General features: G+C 41.2%; 1 protein-coding gene across 3 annotated transcripts in view; it reads right to left on the bottom strand.

Moving 5' to 3' along the window:
- Positions 1-3,815: 3,815 nt before the first annotated feature.
- Positions 3,816-26,942, bottom strand: part of LOC5567869 (upstream stimulatory factor 1) — an 82,399-nt gene continuing 59,272 nt past the window's right edge. For 2 of the 3 annotated variants that reach the window (XM_001651839.2, XM_021849684.1), the window contains one exon: positions 3,816-4,835. In XM_001651839.2, coding sequence (XP_001651889.2) covers positions 4,449-4,835 — 387 coding nt within the window. In that variant the 3' untranslated portion in view covers positions 3,816-4,448. The remainder of the gene's footprint in view (positions 4,836-26,942) is intronic. The other variant, XM_021849683.1, reaches the window with a different exon arrangement.

Here is a 26,942-nt window from a genome sequence, read left to right as displayed (position 1 = left end):
CTCCAATCATAAAACCGTGTTCGACAAAAGTTCGTAGAACTGGATAAACTACTGTGTAGAGGTATTTCCGATTAGTTTTGGTGTTCCTTTCGGTAGTTATGATTTTTTAAAGCTTGAAAATAGCCCAAAAACACATAATTGAATCGAAGCACACCTAAATTCACTCCAAATTGACGGAAATTTTGACCAGAAGTACATTTCTACATGTAAAATTAAAGTATTTGTTGACTGGGGAGTTTCCAGACATTTTCCACAATATGAATAGGTCTACTGTCGATCGAACTTCACTTTTTAACCTACTCGGTTATACAATTGTCACAAATTGGATACAAAACTTGTTTTTTACCATACTGAAAATGATGAATGACGAAAGAACAATCATAGAACCTAAAATAAAACTCATTCTTAGAACAAATTGCTCAGCCAATTAAGGGTATTAGGACCAGTTTTGACCACATTGTTAACTTCTGTTTCTAAATTGGTTTCTCGTTGATTCTTTTTTGAATGATCCCAATTCGAAGTTCGGCTTTCGAACTTATATCAATTTACCAGTGTAATACTATGAACTTCAAATATATCGTTTTGCTAATCGTTTTAGATGTACTTACGACGAATCATTGTAGGTCTCTCTCACTTTCTTCCAATTCTTTCTAGTTAATCACACTGTCACTTAAGTGTTTTTTGAACTTTTTTCAAAACATCACTTTTCCCTCGAGGATGTGGCGTTAGATCATGTCATAACGAAATACTCTGGCTTTTGCTGATCATAAAATTAAAAAAACAATACTCGTGTAGTTTTCCAAAAGAACCTATCAACCCTTGAGAGGCTCTCTTTGTTTTTTTTTCGTCGCATTAACTTCCTCTGTTGCGTTTTGTTTTTGTATTAAACGCCTGCCAAGGACATTTTTTTCGATATATGATGATAAATTTCTTCGAAGCTTTAGTATTGCACTAACTTTTCAAAAGGACATATCTAATATTGAAAGGCTCTATTTTTTTTACTTTCTCTTTAACCAATAACTGAGCCTCATTAACCTCTTCTTTTGTGTTTTTTTTTTTTTGTATGAAACGCTTGCCAAACTCATAGTCTGTCGATCTATAGTAAAAAACTGACCAAAAGCTTTAGTATTGCACTGTTATAATCGAAAGAGAACGAAAGAGGAGAGAATCTCTCATTGTTACATAGGTCTTTCAATGAAGTTCAGCGAGATTACAAAACAATTCTGCATGAAAACCTCACAAAAATTATATAATTTCGTTGCATATTTAGAAAAAGCAAAATTTCAATACAGTACATCTTCTTCTTCTTCTTGGCATTAACGTCCCCACTGGGACAGAGCCGGCTACTCAGCGTAGTGTTCTAAGAGCACTTCCACAATTATTAGCTGAGAGCTTTCTATACCTAAATTGCCATTTTTGCATTCGTATATCGTGTGGCAGGTACGATGATACTTTATGTCCAGGGAAGTCAAGGAAATTTCCCTTACGAAAAGATCCTGGAATCGAACCCAGACACCTTCAGCATGGCTTTGCTTTGTAGCCGAGGATGCTATCCGCTCGGCTAAGGAAGGCCCCTCTCAATACAGTACATCTTTGTATTGATATCTTTCATTTTCTGTATATGCAACGATATTAGAGTAGAGTGGGGCAAAAGTTCGTGTGGGGTAAGAGTTTCTTTTTAAGATTTCTAGCTCAATTCAAAACAAATCTTATAAATGTCATGGTGGTTCGAATGCTATTCAAGTAAGAGACTCAAATATCATAAAAATCGATTGAGATTTGGAAAAGTTATGGCTATTTGTAGTTTTTCGACGTGAATATTGTAATTTTTGGTCAAACTTTCGTTGCATGGAACCAATTGAAGATAAAATCTTTTTCAATATTTTATCTAAGGGCGTTTCTGGGCCTATCATAAAGTTGCTTTGAGGTGTATTAGTTTTTGCATAAATGCTTGAAAACAATTTTTGGCCCATAGTGGGGCAAAAGTTCGAATCAGCGGGGCAAAAGTTCGACTCTTGTAGAAAATCACGGAAAAAAATTCAAATTGCCTAAAATACACATATTATCTTCAAATTTAGTTAAATTTGTCTGATCGTGTGAAAACTGCCAAAAAAAATTTACATTTCTACTTAGTTTTGCGAAAAACTGCTATTTTTGAGTATACTACAATTAAGCTGGTTTTGGGCAATTTTTTGATGAAAATTTAGTGTGTATTTTTCGTCAAACTTAAGTTTACGGCTGGTGTAAAGTACGTCTGTCATAAAAGGATCGATATTTTGTGTTTTAGCCAGCGAACTTTTGCCCCACACTAGATTCGAACTCTTGCCCCACCGGTGGGGCAAAAGTTCGAATAAGACAATCAATTTTGAAACTGTTATAACTAAAAATGGGTTAATATTTTGACACAAGTTTGTTCAGCAAAATTATAGCCACTATGTTGAAGGTTCACTGTATGGTATTTGTTTTGTTTCAACTGCTATTGTGTTCTTGGAAACTTTGATTATACCATTAAGGTCGAACTTTTGCCCCACCTTACTCTACACAATTTAAATTTTAGGTCTTGATTTAAGTGTATGGATCGCTGTACAATTTTATACGCGTTCGACTGAACGAAACAATGGATGTATCTGGAATCACGTATTCAGACTGAACATATGTAAATTAGGTGTATGTATTAAACTCTTTCACCCTCTTCGCAAAATCGTTTCATATGAGTTTCACTTTAACAAAAATAAACCATTCAATTAATCAAACGACTGCAGTAATCTCCCCATACCCAAGTAACAGCAACCTTGAAAACTACTCCAAACTATCGAGCAAACTCATCCTCCCGAAAGCCGTAGCCCGCTTTGCGCGAAAGATCCCGCCTTTGGCCGTATGGTGGCCACGAAACTCCAGACAACTCCGATGAATAAATCAACACAAGATCGAATCGATATGCGGACGACAAATATTTGCACACATCTCTATGAGTGTATGCATATGCATATCGAGAGGGATTCGCGATAAGGGCCTATCTGACAAATCAATAACAATGAGAAAATAACCAATGAAATTCTCATGTGCAATTTTTAATCCCAATTGGAGAAAATATAGTCAAACTTTAACCTTTCCACTTTAATACACATTTCATAAACCTAGTTTTAAAATCCTCATCAATACCACACACATCTCCTACAATTTCCCTAGCTATTTCGTACTAAAAAATATATTATAAGGTTTCGCCTTAAACGCACTCAAGGATGCCAGTATCGCCCAATGTTATGAGCCTGTAATCGATATTATTTTCAGTGTCGCCTATTACTTTTGCGCCGTGTTTAAATTCTTGTTTCAATTAAGCCCGCCATGTACGCCTTGTTTATTTTTTGTTTGCAGTGTCGCCGTTTACTCTCGCCGTGTTTTGATTTAGATTTCAGATGCGCCCATCACTTTGATAAACAAAAACACAGGCGTAATCAATAAAGTGTGTGGTTTGGCATGAGGTGAAGTTTCGTCTTCTACAAATTTGCGTTTTTTGAATAGTTAAATTATCAATAGGGGAAAAGTTCAAGTGCAGTGAATAGACAATCGAGCTACAATTTCAACGCTATATTTTCTTCAATTGTGTACATTTTGTCAGTTTCGCCTGATTCGCGAATCTTTCTAGATATGCAGAAAATAAGACCGGTGTGCACCTATATTAAACTTAGGCAGGAATTTTGCGACGAAACAAAGTCACACAGCGCACCGAACACACAAGAACTCAGTCGAGACTATGAGGGGGCAGGGGTACCGATATGCAGTAAGCTGAATCATTAATAATCGTGGTTAGTTGGTTTGGTTGATTGGTGGTTGGTTGGTTTGGTGGTATATTGACGATGACGACAACGACGATTAGATTATTGAATGTTCTGTGGGTAGGTTTACGTGTTTGCTAGTTTCTCTGAATTATACGGGTTCAACAATATGTGTGGATTTTTTGTTCGTTTCTTGAATAGTTTCGCTCTATTTCGATAGCTCCGTTCTTGTGTTTTGTGTTTCTCACTTTGTCTCGTTTCTCTCAGTTTGTCTTATTTTTTTCGTTATTTTTGACTTGTTTTCTTCAATGCAATAATAGTAATATAACAAATAACACTATGTAATATGGTAAATCGATTGATTAATTAATTATGACGAATACTTACAATTACTGATTCTCTCCGATTCAACTCTCACATGTATGTGTGTGTATGTGTGCGTTTGCTTGAGAGTGTGTGCAGATTTCGGGAGTCTGATCGCACAGCGTTTGGACCTCCTGACACACCACGCCACTCGCACACCCACATATGTATATGTGTGTATAGGTAATATTCTCTCTCTTTCTCGCTTCTTGCACTCTCGTGTCTCGTTCGCGCTCGTTCAACGGGCTTTTAAATACCTAGAGGTTTCGCTTAGACTATGATAACATGATAATGACTTTTCGACGATGGCTACGACTCTATTTTAACGTTGGTGGCCAGGGCAAACTGCAGTTCCGACTGTAGTCGCTTGTTCTCCGCCAGAAGCTGGTTGATGCTTTCCTTGAGCTGCAGGTTCTCCAGCAGGATCTGATCTTTTTCGGCAAGGCACTCGGTTAGTTTGTCGCTGGTGTCCTTCAGCCGGGTGATGTATTCGCAGGCTTTCGCCAGGATGCCACCCTTCGAGAGGTTGTCGCCCTGGCCACCGTTCTGTTTGTTCTGCTGCGGGTCCGACGAGGGGCTGTTCATATGCTCCGCCGGGATGATCTTGTTCAACTCGTGGATCCAGTTGTTGATCTTGTCCCTTCGCCTTCGCTCAATTTCGTTGTGGTTCGCCCGCCGCCTGTCATCTCGTTGCTGCTGGAAATGGGAAAGAAAGACACAAGAAGATCTTACTAGTGGATCCAGTGGCGCGGGAAGTGGATAGGACTCTAGGACATGTACTACGCACAAAAACTCCTGGGTAAGATAATCAAAGTCAAGTTTGTCCTACCCATGATTTCTAATGTGGACGAGTTCCAGGTACTGTCACTAATTAAGAACCCCAATTCCAAGAACAACATTGAAACAGTATGAATCAACGGGTCGATTCGTCACAAAACCCGACCAAAATGTCCCAAACTGGAACCGGTCGACGGACGTCGTAATTACGACCCTCGGCAAACACAATTTAGCATCATTGTGCTGGAAATTGCTGGCGTGACAGCCTGGCAACCTGCAAATTAATCGACCTAGCACATCGATAACAATCCGAAGTATGCGCCTCAGATTCGCACCGCCCAATCCCAGATCGAGGGAGCAAGCCCAGGCGTGTGCGCTGATTGACGAAGCGTGCCATTCAAATCGTCGCCATGCCAAATGTGGTGATAATTCAACATTCCCGCTTTTATCGGCAATGGCTACGACACAAGGCGCGCGCGACCACCCAATGACGAAAGGCGCTTCGCCGGAAGGGATTTGCCTCCGTTATCGGGCATCGATGCTTACGAATTTGTTGAAATCTGGCATAAATAGGAAGAGTTCCTTAAGCCGGAGCCGGTTTTGTTTGCTCAAAGTCAGGTTGGGAAAAATACCGAGGCGTTGCGTATCGAAGTCGCAAAACTGTTCGATGGACTTATCGACGGCTAATGCCCGATGTAAAGGCCCAGTATTAGGAGACCCAGAAAGGCGTTATCTTATCGATGTTGCATCAGCGTTTGGAACGGACTCGACGACAGAGGCCGGAATTCTTCTCTTTCTGGGTCAGAGTATGAAACTTTCAAACGGTTGCAATTGCAGAGTTGCTGATATCCGTTAAGGCAACAAGTAGGGTAAGTAAATGTTGATTTAAATATCAGGACGAGGATCTATTTGACAAACACATGCAAAAAATAACAGGTTGAAAATGAAAAAAAAAAAGTAAATCAGCAAACCAGCAATCAATAAAGTAGCATAGAAAGGGCTCACCATTTTAAAGCTCATTCTTACATTTGCACAAAGGTTCAACTATTTCAACTTGTGTTTTCATGTTAGCTTATGGGCATCCTTCAACATACTCTTCTTCTATTTGGCACATCCAAAAAACTATTGTTTTGGTTCATATATCTATATACTTCAAATAATTCGTTTAGCTCTTAGTCAAATTCTGAGTGAACCTACGAAATAAAGGTACACTTTAAAGTCTGATTTTGTACACCAAACACTATGCCAATTCAGATACTTCCTAGTTGGATAGCTAGTTGCTTTCTAGCATTAATTGCTAGTCAGTCGAACGGCTTCGTTGTATCCATGGTTTCAGCAGAATCGCCCAGCTTTTTCTACTCTTTCGATTTCCAAATCCATGGATCCAACAGATTAGCCTGCCTCAGAGTGGTAAGTTGGAACCGGAATACACGATGGTTGATTGATGGTAGCGGGTAGAAACGATAATAATTGTTGAACAATTGGGTGCTCTTTTTAATTGATTACACAGCGCAACAAAAATAACATTTTTGCGTGTCTCAAGGATCAAATTATGTGTCTCTAGTAGATTTGGAGTTGCTGAATCTGATGCCATTTTCAGAAATGTTCCAGCACGTCACAATTTTAAGCTACAGGTCGCCAAATTTGTATAAAACACTGATTTTATTGATGTTTACATAAAATTTAAAGTATAATTTATCAAACTTTTTTGTGATCAAATCCACTAAGCATGCTATATTGCACTTAACCTTTAATCACAGAACAGATAGGAAAGATGACAACGAAAACAGCTGCCAAAATAAACGCGAACACTAGCGCACCTGGTGGCGGCGGGCAAGCTTTTTACACTGTAAATTATTCTAAAAATGTACAGAATTAGGCGAGTGAACTCGCCTAAATATTTTTTTTATAATTTTTAATCTAAGGTTGATAAAAAACAAGGTAATCTATAGAAGAAGCGGTACGTTTACATTAAATTAAAGGGTAATGAAAAATGATTTTGCATAACCTCTATGTTTTAGTAATCAAATCCTACAATTGTTCATTCTTATGAATTTTAATATGAATGAAATAAATGTTTGTTAAATTTCCGTTTTTTTAAAGATTTTTTTCCTCTGGAACTTTATAAAGAAAGGTGATAAAGAGTAGGAGTGAACCCACGAATTGTGTTGGCATTTTTTTCGAAATCAACTGTTCGGAAATTTCATTACAGTTCCGTTTAAATTTGAGTTTTGTGATAACTCAAAAGTTTATTCATGAAATGCTGATAGATTTCAACTGATCAAATTTTACGTTATTTATAAGCTGCGGTGAAGTTTTAAATCAATACTGGATGATACTGGATCAGGAGGATCGCAGCAAGCCGCGCGTGAAAGTTGACGTGTTTAAAGTTTTCTGCTGCATTTTTTTCGCTCCTCGTAGATTTTCATTTTCGGCGGAATCGCGAAATGGCTGATGTAGAAGTATAATTTTACTAAATTAGCCTTATTTTTGTGTGTCGCGAGTGTATTGAATGTGCAGAGTGAAATACAGTGCTCAGGAACGTTCTGAGTTTGCAGTTTGTTTGTTTTTTTTTTTACGTTGTACGTGAGATCATTGAAACTAATTGAAATTTATGAACCTGTAATTGTATATTGTGTGGTGAAATACGTGTTGAGCCATCGACATCGAAGAAAAAATAAAATGCCGAATAGTAACTTATGTATCGCCCGTGATTCAAATCATCGACGTTTTTATTTTTCGAACAACGTTCCGGTCCCTCAGTGCAACGCTTTTCGCAATGCGAAATTATCAAGATGCAAAACAAATGTAAACCTGGAAGTAATTATTGAAAAACCTTCAAATCGATTGGTCCCCCGAATGCCTGATGTTTGTTATGCTAGATGGAATGCAGCCATTCTCTTGCTTTGGATTCGGTGAGATCTTTCATATTTGAACTCTAAGGCTTGCACACTGACTAAATAGTACGCTTTTTCTTATATGAGTTGGGTGTTTTCTGGATAAGCGTGAGGTCAGATGTGCTGATCGGTGTTCAATCAGATTGAACTACCTAGTTAATTTAAAACAGGCCTGCCCAACCTTTTTGGCTCTTTTTCGATATAAATGGTTGGTGCGTTCGCGAGAATCAACCGATATGAACAAAATTGGTCTCAAATGAAGGCTTTGTAGTATATCTGTCTAATCCATGCTGAAAATGTTAAATTCACATCAAACTCTATGCTACCGATGCAATTATGTCCAAAAAAAAAACTGATTTTTCTATATGCTTGCATCGCTAGCGAAGAGCTTGATATAAATTTAAAATTTTCAGCATGGATTAGACAGATATACTACAAAGCTTTCATTTGAGACTAATTTTGTTCATATCGATTGATTCTTACAAACGCATTAACCATTTATGTCGAAAAAGAGCCAAAAAGGTTGGGCAGGCCTGATTTAAAAGAACTAATCTCAATTGTATATATGATTCATGTGCTCTGATACGTTTAGCAAAAGAAAAAGGGGGTGGGGGAGTCAACCATAATATTTTCTTCTCGTTTCAGAGAGCGAGTAAAGGCGCTTTATCCTAGGCTTCCGAGCCAGGACATAAGGAAGAAATACCTGTGTTCCATCCCTGGAAGCATCTACAACAATGGAGTGTGCATTAACTTTCTTAGCAACGCCACTCCCAACGATTTAAACTTTCCCTGAAATGAGACGGTTGGTACGGTTGTCCCCGTTTCTTCCTAAAAACAATTCAAACATTTACGTCTATCATATTATCCATAAGTGGATAATCCGATCGCCGTGAATCTTTGAGTTATCTTCAAAAACAAGTCTGCACAGTGGGCCTGGTCATTTTAATATTTGTGTCATATCACCGATTTGCTGCAAATATTAATGCTGACAAGAAAATACTAGGAGAAATTCCAGTATTTCCAGGATGCTCTTCAATATTGGCTGTGCAAGCGCTTAGATTAGATTAGATTAGATTAGAATACTGGATGATACTGGATCAAGAAGAGATGATTTGATAATTTGCGTCCATTATGATACAACTACTGATTATATTTCATTAAAACCGTCAATTTAGTCATTTGTTACATTTATGTCATTTTTAAAAAGAAAATTTGAAAGTGTGCAAACAGCCAGAAAAGGCATAAAATTAAGAATAACATGTCGGTACACGGGAAAAAAAAATCTGTGGTAAAAATTACTATTTTAGCTGACTATGCCCATTCTTAAAACTACCATGGAATATCATGCCATTTTACCATGATTACGGTACACTCCACCATATTACCGGTACATTCGACAGAAATCATTTGCACCAATCTAATTTCGACTATAGACATGATAAAATCCAGCGCATTTCTTGTCTGTTTAAAATTTCCGGTGCGAGCGCATAAGTTAACCCCCTAAAATGGTAGTTTTTACCGCACATTTTTTTTGCGTGTAGAAGTTTCAATTATAAGCGGAAGAAACTTTTTGTTCTAATAACTGCTAAAAAACAGTGAAATAAATACAAATATTTTTTTGTGAAGGAAAAAAATCATAATTGAAGTTAGTGTTTTTCAACTCATAAGAAATTTAAATCATGTTGAACAATAATTGCAGTATTTTCTAAATATATTACATTTAGAAATATGGGATTAGGTCGAATCAGTTCGGTGCCATACTGAACAAGTGCAGTTAAGACACCTAATCGATCTGACATATTGTGTATTTCTTTCACTACTGGACTGCGAAGTACGGCTTCATAAGCGCGAATAAAAGTGCGGGATTGCATCGAATCATGTTGGTGTCTTCAGAGCACTAACTCTTCGGACTGCGATGAATAACCCCGCTGAAGACATCGACTCAATTTGATGCAATCGCGCTTTTTTATTAGAGTTCCCGCACTTGTTAAAACTTCGTACTTTTACTCGCCATTTTCGTACTTTTATTCGCCAACCCACACTATTAAAAAAATCTTGGGAATAAATAAATTCCATTAAATAACCAAACAAAACCACACGGGTAGAAATAAGATCCCAAAATCATGACTATTCACCCTGATATCATGATTACAGAGTGTTTTCATCTTATGAAAATACACCATGATTCGGACTCATGATATCATGAGTCAGATTGCCGTAACGCAACACAAGCGTTGTTTTCGTAGCTGATTGCTCGAAAATCATGACTCGCGCATCCATTTATGATCTATTTATAGTTCTGTCAGTCAACCCGATAAACGGAAAACAAAATAAAACAAATCTTGTCAGAGCGAGGTTCGAACCAAGAACCTTCTGATTGGCAGACCCGCACTTTATCACACTACCAACTTGTCGTGTTGAATATAGGGCGATCGATACGAATGACTTGAAGCAAAGCGCAACGGTTAGTGTTGTCACTCTGGATGTTACGCTTATGAAGAATCATGATTTGTCTTCCTGATATCATATGAAAGCCAATTTATGAATTTCATGACTCATAAATCATGATTGGGGAATCAGATTTTTATCCGTGCAGCAACAAAAAAACTCACTAAATTTTTCATCTGATTTTGTAAAACGCGATTCTGGTTGAATATCGGAATTCGGTCATCGGTTTGCCCTTTCTGGCTCTACAACATACGTCAGCCATTGTACTCAGGCTGGATTGCGCTATACAACGTGCCATGTCGGGCGCTAAGCCTGAGGATTTGGTGACCAACATTTTTTATGCATTCCAAACTATTTAGTGGTGCCGAAGCAAATTAGAATTATATTCATTTAATTCAACTGAATTAGATAAGATAACACCGTTACAAATTTATCAACCTTGAACTCGTCTAAAAATTGTGCAAATTTCAGATGGACAGCTGTTTTTTTCTGCTCCATTTACATCATAGCAATCCTTTGAAGGAAAACTATAAACAAAATGCAATGAGCCTCTGTACGTGCCATACATTCCTTTGTTCTTTTGACTTTTACTGTGCGCCGTGTATTGGTGCTGTCTCGCTCTCTCTCACGGACAACTTGAAAACAGGGCACACAGTAAAAGTCAAACGTGTTATACCATGCATAGGCTCATACAGTGGAATTAAACATCGAACTATTTCAACTACATCCTTCACGAGAGAGTAAGCGCGATCGTATGGAAGAGCCGTGGCGTGCTTGTTATTTTTTGGGAAAAAAAATCACACTCGTCAAGCAAAAACTGTGTGCCGCAACAAGTAGTAAAACTTTTTGTTCGACATCTGGATATTTATTACTTTTAACGATGAAAGAAAAAGGTGTGCACGATTGAAATCAGCGTTTTCTTCTTCAATATAATTATTCAATGACAAATTCATACACTGTGCTCCAAGGGACCGGGGGAGGTTGGTAGTTGTTGTTTCAGGTTGAAAGCTTCAGTTGCACATCATGGGTATTACCACACCAACTATCTTACACATCCCCAAAGATAATTTTAACACAAAAGGATGCAAAAAGGCAATATCAGCGGAAAATCGTTCATTTTGAAATTCAAAACGTGTCGGGCTTTTGTTGACAAATGTTTTGATATAGGTGCACTGCAAGGCTGCAAGGCTTACTGTGCTGCCGGATCAACGGTGTGACATAACGTCAAACAAATTATACGAGCGAATGAGATCATTTTAGACGAGATCAACGTCAATATCTTGCACTGTGAATTGCAATGGGACAAACAATGTTTTATTCGCCTACTCTTCTTCACATTTTCTCGTACTCTAGTCGAAAATCACTAATTGTTCTAGGATGGCTATCTGTTCTGTGCTTCAATTTTGGATTAAATTTGGTTAAAATTGCGCGATTAAATTTGGAATGAACCGGGTTTTTCGACATGTTTGCTGTCTCCATACAAAATTCTTCGTTTCTCTTGTATGGGAAAATACAATACTTTTTCAAACCATCAAAAAATAATTTTTCCGCATCGAAAGTATTATAACTTTGCCGATAAGTATTGTTATACACATAAAATTTGAATTTTGTGGCAAATTAGGCAAATAAATCGCCTTGCAAGCTGGCAAACTTGCATGCAAGTTGGCTGAAATAGCCAATTTTTCATTTTCAACAGCCAATATCTCAAAAACTAGACGTGCTATGATACTTTTGAAAACGGCAATGGATTCAGCAACCCTTAATTGAGTGAATAGCGGTATTTTGGTGCTTGAGACAAAAACGTGTTCCGCAGTGTTACCGGCTCATTTGCTTGCATCCCAATAATTTACCGCTCTGTCTTACAAGTTGACCAACAATGGGAAGTGCTGGTCCCGTGAGCTCGGCCAGACGATCCTGTGTTCACCGAACCAGTAGAAGATTGTTGTTTCCACATATTTTCTACTAGAATACGGGTGGTTTTCCGCGTGATGCAGAAAGGTCGAAAAGTAAGGTAACTAATCGGGCTAGTCACAAACGCTCCGGAAACAAACCTGACTATCTTATTATACATCTTCCTTAGCCAAGGGGTTAGAGTCCGCGGCTACAAAGCAAAGCCATGCTGAAGGTGTCTGGGTTCGATTCCCGGTCGGTCCAGGATCTTTTCGTAAAGGAAATTTCCTTGACTTCCCTGAGCATAAAGTATCATCGTACTTGCCACATGATATACGAATGCAAAAATGGCAACTTATGCAAAGAAAGAAGAAGAAGATTATATATCAGGGCGAGGATCTACAGAGTTGTGTCCTTCTTGGCCCACTACACTTTTGCTGTAATGTGACAAGTGATGAAGCAATCTCCTGCGAGGAAGCTTGGCGCTGAACATCAGCAGAATCCGAAACCGAGAATCGTATGCCGATATTCACGCTCTTTGACCACTTTCCCGGGAAGCTCACAAGATTGATCAGAGCAACGATGGACGGTGTGCAAAACTGCGTGAAGATCTCGGGCGAACACTCCAGTTCGTTCGAGTCTCGGCGGGGACTACGACAGGGCGATGGACTTTCGTGCCTGTTGTTCAATATTGCGCTTGAAGGTGTTATGCGGAGAGCCGGACTTAACAGTCGAGGCACAATTTTCACGAGATCCGGACAATTTGTTTGCTTCGCGGACGACATGGATATTATTGGGAGAAAATTTGAAACGGTGGCAGATTTGTTCACCCGCCTAAAACGCGAAGCAACAAGAGTCGGGCTAATGGTGAATGCGTCGAAAACAAAGTACATGCTGGTTGGCGGAACTGAGCGCGACAGGACCCACCTAGGAAGCAGTGTTACGATAGACGGAGATACCTTCGAGGTGGTGGACGAGTTCGTCTACCTCGGATCCTTGTTGACGGCTGACAACAATGTTAATCGGGAAATACGAAGGCCCATCATCAGCGGAAGTCGTGCCTACTATGTGCTCCAGAAGAAACTGCGGTCAAGAAAGATTCACCCCCGCACCAAATGAACGATGTACAAAACGCTCATAAGACCGGTAGTCCTCTACGGGCATGAGGCGTGGACTATGCTCGAGGAGGACTTGCAAGCTCTTGGGGTTTTCGAACGCCGAGTGCTAAGGACGATCTTCGGCGGCGTACAGGAGAACGGCGTGTGGCGGCGAAGGATGAATTACGAGCTCGCTCAACTCTACGGCGAACCCAGTATCGTGAAGGTAGCTAAAGCTGGAAGGATACGCTGGGCAGGGCATGTTGCAAGAATGCCGAACAACAACCCTGTAAAGATGGTGTTCGCTACGAATCCGGTCGGAACAAGAAGGCGTGGGGCGCAGCGAGCTAGGTGGATTGACCAGGTGCACCAGGACCTGGAGAGCGTGGGTCACAGTCGAGGATGGAGAGAAGCGGCCATGAACCGAGTGAATTGGCGAATTATTGTTGGCGAGGCTTTATCAAGATAATTGATGTAAAGCCAAATAAGTAAGTAAGTAAGACCACTTGTCGATTGCTTTCACCTCGACCTGAAGGTTTATATTCCAGCATTCCGTCTTCTAATAGATAGTTCACCACTAGACACTTGAAATTTTCGCTCCGAGAGGAAGCTTGTGAGTAACATGTGGATCAACCGACCATGTATCCCCGTGATTTCAATTTCCGCAGTGTTCCATGACGCCAGTGAGCCTTCGACAGGACTAATGAAGTTATAAGTCAATGCTCATCGATAGCTTTCTGCCAAGTGGTGGAAAGCTCGCTGCATTGTTAGATTGCATCATCTTCACAGACAGTAGAATACGTTGCAGCAAGGGTGACTCTATTAAATCTGCACCTGTTGGGGCTCGTCGCCCTTTGTGTTTAGCAACTAGTTGTCCCGGCAAACATTGTGTTACCAAGCAGTAGATTGCTCATTGCTCATAGAGGCTTTTCGTTTCAGTTCTCTCCAGTTTCTCTGGCTTTTCCGGCGAAATTCTTAAATTTTCAATATCTACGAACACGTCGGAGCTCTGTGAAGAACTGTAAAATTCCGTTGAATCGTTCTCGACGCCATTTCGTGACTTACAAACACCATTCCATTTTTATTTAAATTGGTTGATAGATTACAAACATAAGCATTCACTATGGGCGGTTTCCATCAAGACTGACGGCCAAAAATACTTTTGTTATCTCATGTCATGTATGAGTTTCATGAAGTATATTTAATGTTTTGTTTTCAAATAATGTAGTAGGCTGTGGTGAATGTTTTTAAAATAAGTAGGCTTTGACATGACTAAATGACAAAACGACAACCATTAAGAAATAAACCTTTGGCAAGAGAACATCGTCTTTCAATCTCTTACAATATCAGAAGTGAGATTACCGGCAAGATGTTTTTACGTAGCCAGAAGACTACTGAAGAAATGCAATCTTCCGGATCCAAACCAGCAGAAATCGTTCTGGAAGACATTAATGCTGCTCGAACTTCGGGGAACATACCTGCGAAATCCATTCTTGGGGATGGAAGTCTCGTTCAATGTGGAAAAACTAACGGATCAAGACCAACGGAATTTATTCTAGGAGATGGACACTTCGCTAAACGCCAAGAAACTACTCGTGTGGTTATTTCAAACGGACAACAATTTACATCCGGAAGAATTTATCTGAAAATCCAGTCTCGGTTGCAGCCTCGTTACCAGTGTCAAGTATTTCAAGCAATATTCTACGCCTTGAAGAAATTTCTTCGATGTTACCGACGTTTTCGGGTCAATATCATGAAGATGTGAATCATTTCTTGAAAATGTTATTCATTCAAACTCGGATTTCATGGCTTCGTGGCCATGCGGTTAGCGGCGTCAGCCGTTTAGGCGTATTGTGCCACGAAGCGTGGGTTCGATTCCCACTCCAGTCGGTGGAAACTTTTCGTCAAACGAAAAATTCATCACTGGACTACTGGGTGTTCTGTGTTGTCCATTGCCTAATGTTCGTGATTGTTCAGTCTGTGCAGCCTTTGGCTGAAGACGGTGTAAATTGTCTTTTTTAAGAAGCTATGAAGAACTAACTGCAAATTTACAAGCTATGTTCACGATCAACACCAACGTATACGAACTGCGAAACCAACTTGCTAGGTGAACCTGGTCAGGAAGAGAAACGTTTGAAGAATATTACCAGTCAAAGCGTACAGTTGAACGGAAGCTCAATTTACCGAGGAAATAACTAGTTTAATACTTGGTAAAAGGAATTGAAGATCAAATGCTCCGAAACCAAGCCAGAATGCAAACAGATAGAAAGAGAACAAATACAACAAGTTATAAACAAGGAGATTTTGTTATATTAAAAACTATTGATTCTCAAAAATAATCCCCAAAATTTAAAGGTCCATTTAGAATTTTCAAAATTTTGCCAAACGATCGATATGTTGTAGTTGATATTGAAGGGTTTCATTTTTCAAGTGTTCCTTTTAACGCGGTATGTTCACCACAAAATTTGAGGAAATGGATTGATGATGATAGCTCAAACAGGTCCGTCACACTCGGGCTCATATTGGGTACCACTTCTAGTACTGCATTCGGTCCCTCGGTAGTGCAAAAGGTACCCAAGTTTGACAGATCGCAGTACACTTTTCACGGCATTCTAGATTACCTTATGAGCCATAAAATTTTGGGCAACTGCAAGGGACATGGAGGTCTTTAATTTGTCTTTGGCTCAAATGTAGATTGTCTCCATGAGGACATCGAGAATGTCAGGATGGTCGAGTTGTAGTAGGCTGTGGTGAATGTTTCTAAATTAAGTAGGCTTTGACATGACTAAATGACAAAACGACAACCATTAAGAAATAAACCATTGGCAAGAGAACATCGTCTTTCAATCTCTTACAAATAACAAGATTTCGAGACAAACGTGCTTATTCTGCGCGGCGTGTGAGTCGGGACGACCCGCTCTCACCACGAGTGACTCATGGGAGCGAGTCGACAATTGTCACCTCATTCGACTCGTGTCACCTCACACGCCGCGCAGAACAAGCACAAAACTTTCAAAAGAGGCCTATGATGAAATAAAGAGTTTTGTTATTAAAGATGTATATAGTCCATTTCACAGTGGTCCAGGAATCAGTTTTACGCGGAAAGATGCATTTTGAGCTTTAGAATGCAACATTAGACAAAAACGGTCTTCTACAAAGAGAAATTATATAAAACATGCTTCAGCAAAGTTGTAGACCATTCAATTTCAAGAAACTTTGCCAAAAAAAGTTTTTTTGTATTTCTTAAATTGACCGATTTAGAGCTTTTTTCCTACGGTGACATAGGGTGGTCCGATCAAAACTGGTTTTCTGGCTCTAGAGTTTTCAATTCAAATTTCTCATCAAAGTAGTCTATGAAACACTTTTAGAGCTTTAAAAAATGCGTAATTTGGTGAGTGAAGAATCTCGCTATCTCCTTCCGTTTAGGAGTTATTGTGGTTTTTCTCTCAAAAACATGCCTACTTTGATTGTGAATATCTCTGATTGGGGCAAACATAAAAAATATCTTTTGACAGCATTTTAAAGACAAAATGAAATTGTATATTATATCAAAAAATTACAGATGTGTTATTTTTGTAACTCTAATAAAATTCTTTGAAACACAAAGGATTTTAAGCAGAAAAACTTTTTTTTTTTTCCTCATTGTTTTAATGTCAGTTGAAGTTAAACTTTATCTTATAGTTAAGTATACAATCTCAAATAGGTTCTTAAATTTATCACATTAAGATTTTCTGGATTACTTTCTGTTACAAAAATGACAAATCTAATGAAGTTGTTACGGGGTGAAACTTTTCGGAGTTCCTTGAAGCAAATCCACCTTTGTTCCCGATGTGATAAGCTCAAAGCTGTTAATAGTTTATTGGTTAGGCTTCAATTCAATTATAAGATAATAGGCAATACTCACAATCGGTTCCTTACTCAGTTAAGATAACAATTTTCCTGGGTATACAATAATTATTTAATGTTTTTTAGTTGCACAGTTGCCTGTAATTCAATTTAACAATTAGCTTAAGTACAAATATTATAAGAAGTTAATTCACTTGATAAAGCTTGCTCCATCCAAAACAATGATTTGCCAATAATAAGTAATCATCCTTATTTGACAGAGAGTTCAAATTTGACTTCTTGTCTCACACAATGACCCGCGGAACGTCAACGACGTCGGGGGGTGTATCGATGAACACTTGCGTCGCAACATCCTCCCCCTCGTGCCGTTTGAACACTTGTTCGTTGGCACCACCTCTCTTACTGCATGCTCCGTGATTTTCAACGTTATCATCCTGGCCATAGTCGAAAGCTTTCCGATGTTCACAATCGAAGACATCCAGAATGGCAAGTTTGCAAACAGGTCTCCTTCTTAAGATCCCAGTTGACGTCTCCACATCGGCTTGACGTATGATGCCATCTTTACCGGGATAGGTTTGGGTCACTCGACCACGGATCCATAGGTTACGCACTTTTCCGTCAACCACCAAAACCAGCGCTCCCTCTTTGATCGGAGATACATCGTAGAACCATTTTGACCGTCGAGATATTACTGGTAAGTACTCGACGATCCAACGACTCCAGAATGAATCTAGTCTATTTTGAATAAACGCCCAACTGCTCTTCAAAGCCTTTCGATCGTCAATTGGTTCTTTCACTTGTTGCTGAACTCCACTAGAGCTGAGCAACAGGAAATGATTCGGGGTTAGCGATTCCTGCTCCTGACTGTCTAGCGGCAGGAAAGTTAACGGCCTAGAGTTAATCATATGTTCCGCTTCGGTCAGCAACGTCATGAACGACTCATCGTCCAATTTTCGTGAAACAGGTAGGGTACCTAGGGCGGTCTTCACGGAACGGACCATCCGCTCCCAACATCCGCCCATATGAGGAGCAGATGGTGGATTGAATCGCCATTTGGTGTTCGCGTCAGTAAATGTACTGCTGATTGCAAGATTGATCTCCCGCAACTCATTCTCGAGCTCCCGGCTAGCACCAATAAAGTTGGTGCCATTGTCCGTATATACTTCTTGTGGAGCCCCTCTCCGCGCAATGAACCTTCGAATTGCTTTTTTGCATGAATCAGTAGATAGAGTGTGAACTACCTCCATGTGTATAGCGCGTACCGTTAGGCACGTGAATATGGCTACCCAACGCTTGACTACACTACGTCCAACTTTTACAAGGTAGGGCCCAAAGTAGTCGATACCCACAAATGTAAAGGGCCGAAGAAAAGGTGTTGTACGGAACCGAGGTAGTTCACTCATCTTTGGATCTGCAGGCGTTGCCTTATACACTCGACACCACTGGCAACGTTTAGCTACAGTTCGGATCTGTAGCCTAAGTTTCGGAACGTAGAATCGTTGGCGAATTTCGTTTACGATAGTCTCATTGTTGCCGTGACGAAATTTACGGTGATACCAATCAAGTAACAGATTTGTGATCGGATGTCCCTTAGGCAGAATTATTGGGAATTTAGTATCATGATTCACATAATCCACGGCTGCAAGTCGTGCATCTACTCGCATCACTCCATGCTCGTCTAATACAGGAGGTAGATTCGCTAGCGGACTGCTCCGGCTTAATGGTTGTCGATCGTCTGGTGCCAATTGCACATTGCGTTTTAGCGTTGCTACTTCATCTGGATAACTATCTGACTGCGCGATCCGCCATAGACCCATTTCTGCATTCCGCAAATCTTCGCAGCTAATGTTTCCGCTATCATCGTAGTGTTCGCTTCTAGTTTGGTGCAAAAGCTTCTCGCTGAACCGGTAGACATATGCCATACTCCGCAACAGTCGCTCGTATTTGGAGAATCGTAGCACATCGATCATTGGAACCGACAGAAAGTGGCTACAAACGTATGCTGGTCGCAGCTCTTCCAAAGGTTCATCAGCCACAGCGAACTTATCTCTTGGCCATTCGCTCTCTTCCTCGTACAGAAAGGCAGGTCCTCGCATCCAGCGGCTGTCAGGCTTGCAGTTGGGACCTTTTCCCCACTTTGTAGCTTCATCAGCAACATTGATTTTTGTTCCCAACCAACGCCACTCCTCGGTACTTGATAGGCTCAGTATCTCGTTGACTCTGAAGGCAACATACTGCCGATATCGACGCGCATCTGACTTTATCCACGAAATAACAGTACTAGAGTCGCTCCAAAGGTACGTACGTTTGATCTCGATGGAATGGCCTTCTTCAATTGTCCTGCGTAGTCGTGCTCCAATTACTGCTGCCTGCAATTCTATCCGAGGGACCGATACTAGTTGCAGTGGAGCTACCTTCGTTTTGGAAGCTACTAAAGCACATCGTACTTGTCCTCGATCTCGAACTCGAAAGTATGCTACTGAGCAGTATGCCTGCGCACTCGCATCCACGAAAATGTGGAGCTCAAGGTCTTCATAGCACGCTGGATCGTATCCTGGAAAGTATCCTCGTGGAATTTTGATGTTGTCCATCTCTTTCAAAATCTGCAGCCACAATTTCCATCGCACGAACAGTTCTTCGGTTATCGACTCATCCCAATCTACATTGGCTCTCCAAACATCTTGCAGCAAGATTTTTCCTTGGATTACTAGAGAACCGACTAGGCCCAAAGGATCATAGATTTTCATTATGAAGCTAAGCATCTTCCGTTTTGTCGGCACGATCTCGCTGTCTACTAGTGTTTCAAGGTCACCGTGTAGTCTGAGGGTGAAGTAGAAAAAATCCTCACTTGGTATCCATGATATCCCAAGTACTCGTTCGAACCCGCTCTGGCTGTTCATAGCGAAGTCCTTCACTGTAGCTGGACTAACTTCGCCGATTGCTTCTAGGACTGACGATCTATTCGATACCCAGTTCCGTATGCGGAAACCGGCTTTCTGATGTATCGCCGCTACCTCCAATGCCAAATTGACGGCTTCTTCTTCCGTGTCGACGCTATCGAGATAGTCGTCGACATAATGTTTTTTCTGGATCGCTTCGGCTGCTCTTGGATAATGTTGTTCATTCTCAGCAGCATTTAGGTTTTTTACGTACTGAGACTGCGCGGGTGAACAAGTTGCTCCAAATATGGCGACGTCAGACGCCATTGTCACCATCGGCTTTCTTGATGAATTCCGGTAAACGAATAACAGTGCACTTCTATCTTGCTTTCTAATTCTGACTTGCAGGAACATTTCCTGAATATCACCAGAAAATGCAACCTCCCGTTCACGAAACTTGAATACAACGGATAGCTGTGGAGTCAGCAGATCGGGACCTTTAAGGAGCATCGTGTTTAACGACACTCCACCTACTTTTGCTGCCGCATCCCAAATAACTCGTACCTTCCCAGGTTTGTTTGGGTTCAGCACGATTCCTAATGGAAGATACCAAGTTCGTCGTGGATCAAACTCCGACATCTCCTCTTTCGTGACTTCGTGGATGTAGCCTTTGGATTCATAGTCGGCTACCTGTTGCCGCATACTGTCGTAAAGTTCCGGATTACTCTCTAATCTTTTCTCAAGACATCTGAAGCGTCGCTCAGCCATTGGTCTACTGTCTGGAAATTCAAAAGAGTCTTGTTTCCAGAGTAGACCGGTCTCAAACCTTCCACTTGCCGTTCGAACTGTTGTCTCCTCGAGGATCTGACGAGCTCGTTGTTCTTCTTTGCCCTCCAAATGGGGAGCAACGGACACGCCTAGACTTTCTACTGAGAAAAACTCACGCACGTAATCTTGGAGATCGCGATCAGACGTATCCGTGCATAAATGCATTTGTCGATGTTGGAAATTCGCTTCTCCCCCTCGTACACGGCCACATATCACCCACCCGATACGAGTTTTCGCAGCGATTGGTTCCTGATCTTTCCCTTCTCGAAGCTTCGTCGTGGTTAGAAGATGCGAATTGCTCAACCCGATTAGCAGCCCAGGAACAGCCTTCTGGAAACTCTTGATGGGCAAATGGCGTAGATGTCCATGTTCTTCTGACAGCGATTCGTAATTTAAAGTTTGCTCTGGAAGGCCAAGGTTTTCTACGGTGTACACTTCCGATAGGTTGAAGCGTTTTTGACTACCGGGCTCCGAGATGCTCAGTGTCTGCAGTTCTGTAGTGGCGATTTTCTTATTTATACCACTTGTCCAGTGAATACACAAAGAGTGCGCTCTCCCGGTTACTCCCAGCTCATTCGCGATCGTCTGTTCAACCAGTGTCGCAGAAGAACCATCGTCTAGGAAGGCGTAAGTGTTCACTACACCATTCTTCCCGTGAAGCGTCACCGGCAAGATCTTGAATAATGTCGACGATACTGGTTGACGATGGATAGTGACAGTGGCATTGGTGGTATTCACGGTCTGTTTCTTAGTGGGCTCATAGTGCAGTAGACGATGATGACGTTTCTGGCAGTCATTAATCCCGCAAACCTCGCCTTCGCATGGCCAACGCGTGTGGCAAATGAGACATCGACGACACAGCTTGTTCTCCTTGACGTAGTTCCATCGACCGTCGATCGAAAGTCTTTTAAAACCCGCACAGTTTGCAGCCGTGTGGTCGTGACTGTTGCAAACAGGGCATTTTTTAATTGCTTCTTCTCCTTTACCTTTGGCATGCTTGTACTGTTCTCGTGAAACACCAGATGGAATGTTCAGTTGCTTAGTGTTATTCTGCTCATGTGTAGCATGCGCATTTATGAACGCTTTATCCTTTGCTCTGCTTCTCTCCTCCTTCGCAGGTTTTGTCGCAGAAGTAAGAACGCAAAAGTTAGTTACGCCGCTGGTAGCTGTGGTAACTTTCTTCATATATTCGCTAAATGTGTTCAAATCGACAATCTCGAGATTTTCTTGGTGTAGCGCCCAGCTGAATTTGATGTTAGCTGGTAGCTTATCTACAAGCTCCTGTAGCAGAATGGGGTTGGAAAGATGGTTCTCCATTCCTACAGCCTTCAGATGCCCACACAAATTTTGTACTGCCAAACCAAACTGAATTAGCGTCTCCAGTTTTTCCGCCTTGGGCGCCGATGTGCTACGCACTTTAGCGATCAGATTATGAACGATCTGCTCTGGTCTACCATACAATGTCTGAAGTGTAGACAGGACGTCCGGTACGGTGGATGGATGCAGGAGAAAACTGCTAACGGCTTCCTTGGCGGCACCTTTCAAAGACCGTTGAAGACGTAACAAATTTTCCGAATTAGAGTAGCCACATGCCTCAGTAGAGTGATTATAGCTACTGATGAAAAGCGGCCATTCTATGGGATCTCCAGCAAACACTGGAAGCTCCCTTGAAATAACTTGTCTTGCCGCTAACTGATGAGGTGTAGGACCCTGGGCCAACGGTAGGGGGTGGATAGGTTCAAAGAGATTCATATTCGCCGGAGCATTATTTACGAAATGTGATTGCTCTAAGGAATCAAAGGGAGGCCCTATCTTTGGAGTTACAATAGGTGTAGTGGGTGTCCCTACTCTCTTATAATGGCTATCGATACCCGATCTAGATGTTGCTCTGTTCGGATTTTCTTGGTACATCTGATTTGGTTTCATTCGATCGAATTGTGACTCACTTACCGTCGCCGTCAAAGGGTTGTTACTCACGGCCAAGTCTTGGTGTTCGCTCACTGGGGAATTCGTATGCTGTCCCGACGTTGATATCTGCCCATAACCGAGTCGCATGAACTCCAACTGCTCAGTTAGCTGCTGTTCCGTTGCAAGATATTTTTGCTTCTCCTCGTCACGCATCGCTTTCTCCTGGGCATACTGCTGCTCGAAAAGCTTCAGTCGGTTGATCAGGTCCAATTCGCGTTTCCTCCGTATATCATTTTCTTTCTGATGCTGCAAATCGATGTCATGCTGCCGCTTCAGAATGGCTTCAATTTCCTGGAGCCGCTGTCTGTCCTGCTCACGTTGTTCCTCTGATTGTCTCAGAAGCTGAAACAATTCTCTCTCACGTTGCTCCCTTTGCTGCAAGTCTTCACGCTTATCCGAATATTGCTGTTCACGGGCATGCTGCTCCCGTATCTCTTTTGTTTCACGCTGCCAAATTGTGTACGGTAGAGGATTCCTAATCAGCTTAGGAACTATCCTCGGTAGCATGCCTGCGTCCGATGGTTTCGAAATCTGGGCGATATCAGGATTCGTAGGATTGGCCTCTTCTAAAATTCTGTCGTAACGTCGTATATCTACCAGCGCTAGATTCGATACATCGGAATGCTTCCCAGGGTTCAACTGCTGTTGCACATTTCGCTGATTACCGTCATCATCGATTTTCGAACTATCCCCGATAGAAATACTATCAGTAGTTCTAGGAATTGAATCAACATTTTCCTTAGCGCAACGCGGGGCTCGCGAGAGATCCACATCGACGGTTTTACTGATTTCCACAGGAGTGGACGAACCGACAGGTCCTGTAGTTTGGTCCGGAAATTTGCTCCGTTTATTCGGTCCATCCGATGGTGAGTCTTCCGACATTAGTTGTTGCTTGAACCACGCTTCCACCTTTTGCCGACTGCTTGCCTGACTTCGACCGCTTCTTACGCTCGCCGCATCTTCATCCTGCTGGCGAAGCAATTCGTGTTTCCGGGCCAAGTATTCCTTCTCACGTTCAAGTTTCTCATTCATTGCCTTCTCCACTAGCAACTTTTCCTTCAGCAGCCTTTCTTCCTCCACTTTTTCTCGCAAGCACCGTTCGTCCTCGAGTTGTTGGAGTTCTCGGGCGATCTGGGCTCTCCGCGAGCTCGAAATGCTGGATCGTCCAGCCGTAGATGGAGCAGGAGGTGCAGGCACTTTCGGCAAACATCTTGCACAAACGAATTCTCTCGATTGCACTGTAGCTACGTCCATATTCGCGCACGATAAATGATACCAACATTTGCAGTTTCCACATTGGACCATATAAGGCTCGACGTTGTTTGGTCGCCTACATTCCGCGCAATCCGTGTCATTCCCGTGCTCGAGGTCAATTACCGAAGGCTCGAAGCTGACTCGTTCTACTCTATCTGGAACAGCACTATCCGCATGACTGCAGGACGGGGAGTTGGCTCTAGCTGCTTCTTGAGTTGCTCGGGTTTTGGACCGAGTCTGTCGAACGAATGATCGCTGCATCTTGGTAACGATTCTTTGAGAATGTTACGGGGTGAAACTTTTCGGAGTTCCTTGAAGCAAATCCACCTTTGTTCCCGATGTGATAAGCTCAAAGCTGTTAATAGTTTATTGGTTAGGCTTCAATTCAATTATAAGATAATAGGCAATACTCACAATCGGTTCCTTACTCAGTTAAGATAACAATTTTCCTGGGTATACAATAATTATTTAATGTTTTTTAGTTGCACAGTTGCCTGTAATTCAATTTAACAATTAGCTTAAGTACAAATATTATAAGAAGTTAATTCACTTGATAAAGCTTGCTCCATCCAAAACAATGATTTGCCAATAATAAGTAATCATCCTTATTTGACAGAGAGTTCAAATTTGACTTCTTGTCTCACACAATGACCCGCGGAACGTCAACGACGTCGGGGGGTGTATCGATGAACACTTGCGTCGCAACAGAAGTATTTCAAAATTTTTCCGAGATTTGCTCTACGAATTCCTTGTAATTCAGGGTGCTGTAGCATAGAAAAACTAATGTTTCTCCGACCTCTCAAGATCGCTAACTCCGGTTGGATAAGCTGCCATAGTTGGGATATTTCCGCGCATTCTGAAAACTTATGAACAATCGTTTCTTCATCTCCACAAGCTTCACAGTTTGGATTTGGACGACGATTTTCCCTGAACAGCAGAGCATTGTGTCCCACTTTGCCATTGCAGAGCAAGAAGTATACCGATTTCTCCTCTGATGATAAGTCTTTGTGCGTTATATTCTTCCAGACCCTTGTCCAGTTGCGATCAACGATGAGCTCTATTCTGTTTTCAGGCAGGTCCTCCAGATAATTTGCATATACTTCACTGGCAGTCGCGTTTGTAAGAATTCTTAATGGCGTTTTGTAATATAATTTCATTATCACCTTCAGGTGATTTTAAGCGGTGGGAATTCGAACAATATCTCTTCTATGGATATTACGTATGTAATCTTGCTGGTACGGAAGTATATCTTTCGTTTTCAAAAACCGATTCAATAATAAAGCTTTACTTTTCTTCAAAGGACAGTGCAAACCTAGTCCTCCTTGAGATTTTTGCTTGATTATCTGCTCATACCGCACTCGATGTTGAACGCCATACCAAATGAAGGTACTCATTTGTTGTTTAATTCGTTTTCCCAAGGATTCGGGAAGAGGAAAGATTGATGATAGGTACCACAACTTTGAACAGATAAATGTGTTCAAAAGCCAGACACGTTGTTTAATGTCTATTGTCCTCGCTCGATTGATCCACAAGAGGGCGTTGATGACTCTCCACAGTTTTTCCCAGTTAAGCTGAATACTTTCTTGAAGTGAGTCTTTATATATCACTCCCAAGACTTTAATCTGATCACAGACTTGCAGTTCTTCAGGTGTAACGAAATTGTCCCCTATCCGTAGCGCAACAGTTTTTCTGATGTTCAGTTTAGCACCAGATTCCATTCCGTACTCTCTAAATGCGTTGATGATTCTCTGAACTTTCGTTGGATTCTTCAGTATGATTGTAACATCATCTGCATATGCCGTTACTGTTTCTCCATTACCGTTGCTGATGGCTGACAAATAGTCAATGAGAGGTTGCAAGTACAGTACAAAGAGAACCATGCTCAAAGGATCTCCTTGTCTCACTGATCTGGTAATGTTGATTGACTCAGACTGCTTCCCATTGATGAGTAATCGAGACTTCGAAAGTCTCATAGTTAGCGCTAGGAACGTAATAAAATCTTCGTTGATTCCCATTTTTCTCAGAGTACTGAGAAGAAAGTCATAACTTACTCTGTCGAAAGCATTACTTAAGTCACAAGCTATTATCAAGCTGTTTTCACCGGCACGGCGTGTCTCTGCAATCTCATCTCTAATTGAACAGGTGGCTTCAAAAATGTTTCGACTACCATTGCTGCATTTTTGGTGTGCAGATAGGAGATTTGGCGTTAACTTGGATAAACGATCTTTGAGAATGCGACTAAGGATTTTGTAATCTGCATTCAACAAAGAAATGGGTCTGTAAGAGTTTAAACTGTTGTCGGTTGCTTTCTTTTTAACCAAAACGATTATTCCTTCCAACTGTTCTTCTCTGATGGCACCGTTTTTCATCTCGTTGAGAATCTCGACGAATTCAGCTTTGAATATGCTCCATGCTCGCAGAAAGAATTCCCTGGTGAACCCGTCCTTTCCTGGTGATTTATTCGCTGCAGCCGATTTTATTGCGGTGTATGCTTCTTCTTCCGTGATCACATCCATGAGTTGGTGGTTACATTCCATTTCTCTTGGGACCGTCCTTACAGGTTGAAAAGTTGCTTGTGCGTTGACATTTTCTGCTGAAAATAACGATCGATAATGATCATAGACATGGGATTCGATCGCTTGCTGGTTTATGATCTCATCTCCGTTGATTTCTATTTTAGTTATCCTAGATGAAGCTCTTCGTTTGCGTTGCTCGTCGAGTTGGTAAATTGACGTTCGTTCATTCCCTATGTGTTGCTGTTGGCATGATCTAAAACTTCCTCTGAATAATGTTTCTTTTCTCAACATTATCGCTTTTATTCGGTTTATTTCAGCAGTACAGTCGTTTTCTTGATGATTCACGTAGGCTCTTTGGAGACATGAGTAGTAGAACCCCATGGTATCGTTATATATTTGATAT

This window comes from Aedes aegypti, chromosome 3 (genome assembly GCF_002204515.2).
Source record: "Aedes aegypti strain LVP_AGWG chromosome 3, AaegL5.0 Primary Assembly, whole genome shotgun sequence".
NCBI classification, from domain to species: Eukaryota; Metazoa; Arthropoda; class Insecta; order Diptera; family Culicidae; genus Aedes; species Aedes aegypti.
The sequence above is the reverse complement of the archived record's forward strand: the minus strand, read 5'-3'. Positions and strand labels throughout refer to the sequence as shown.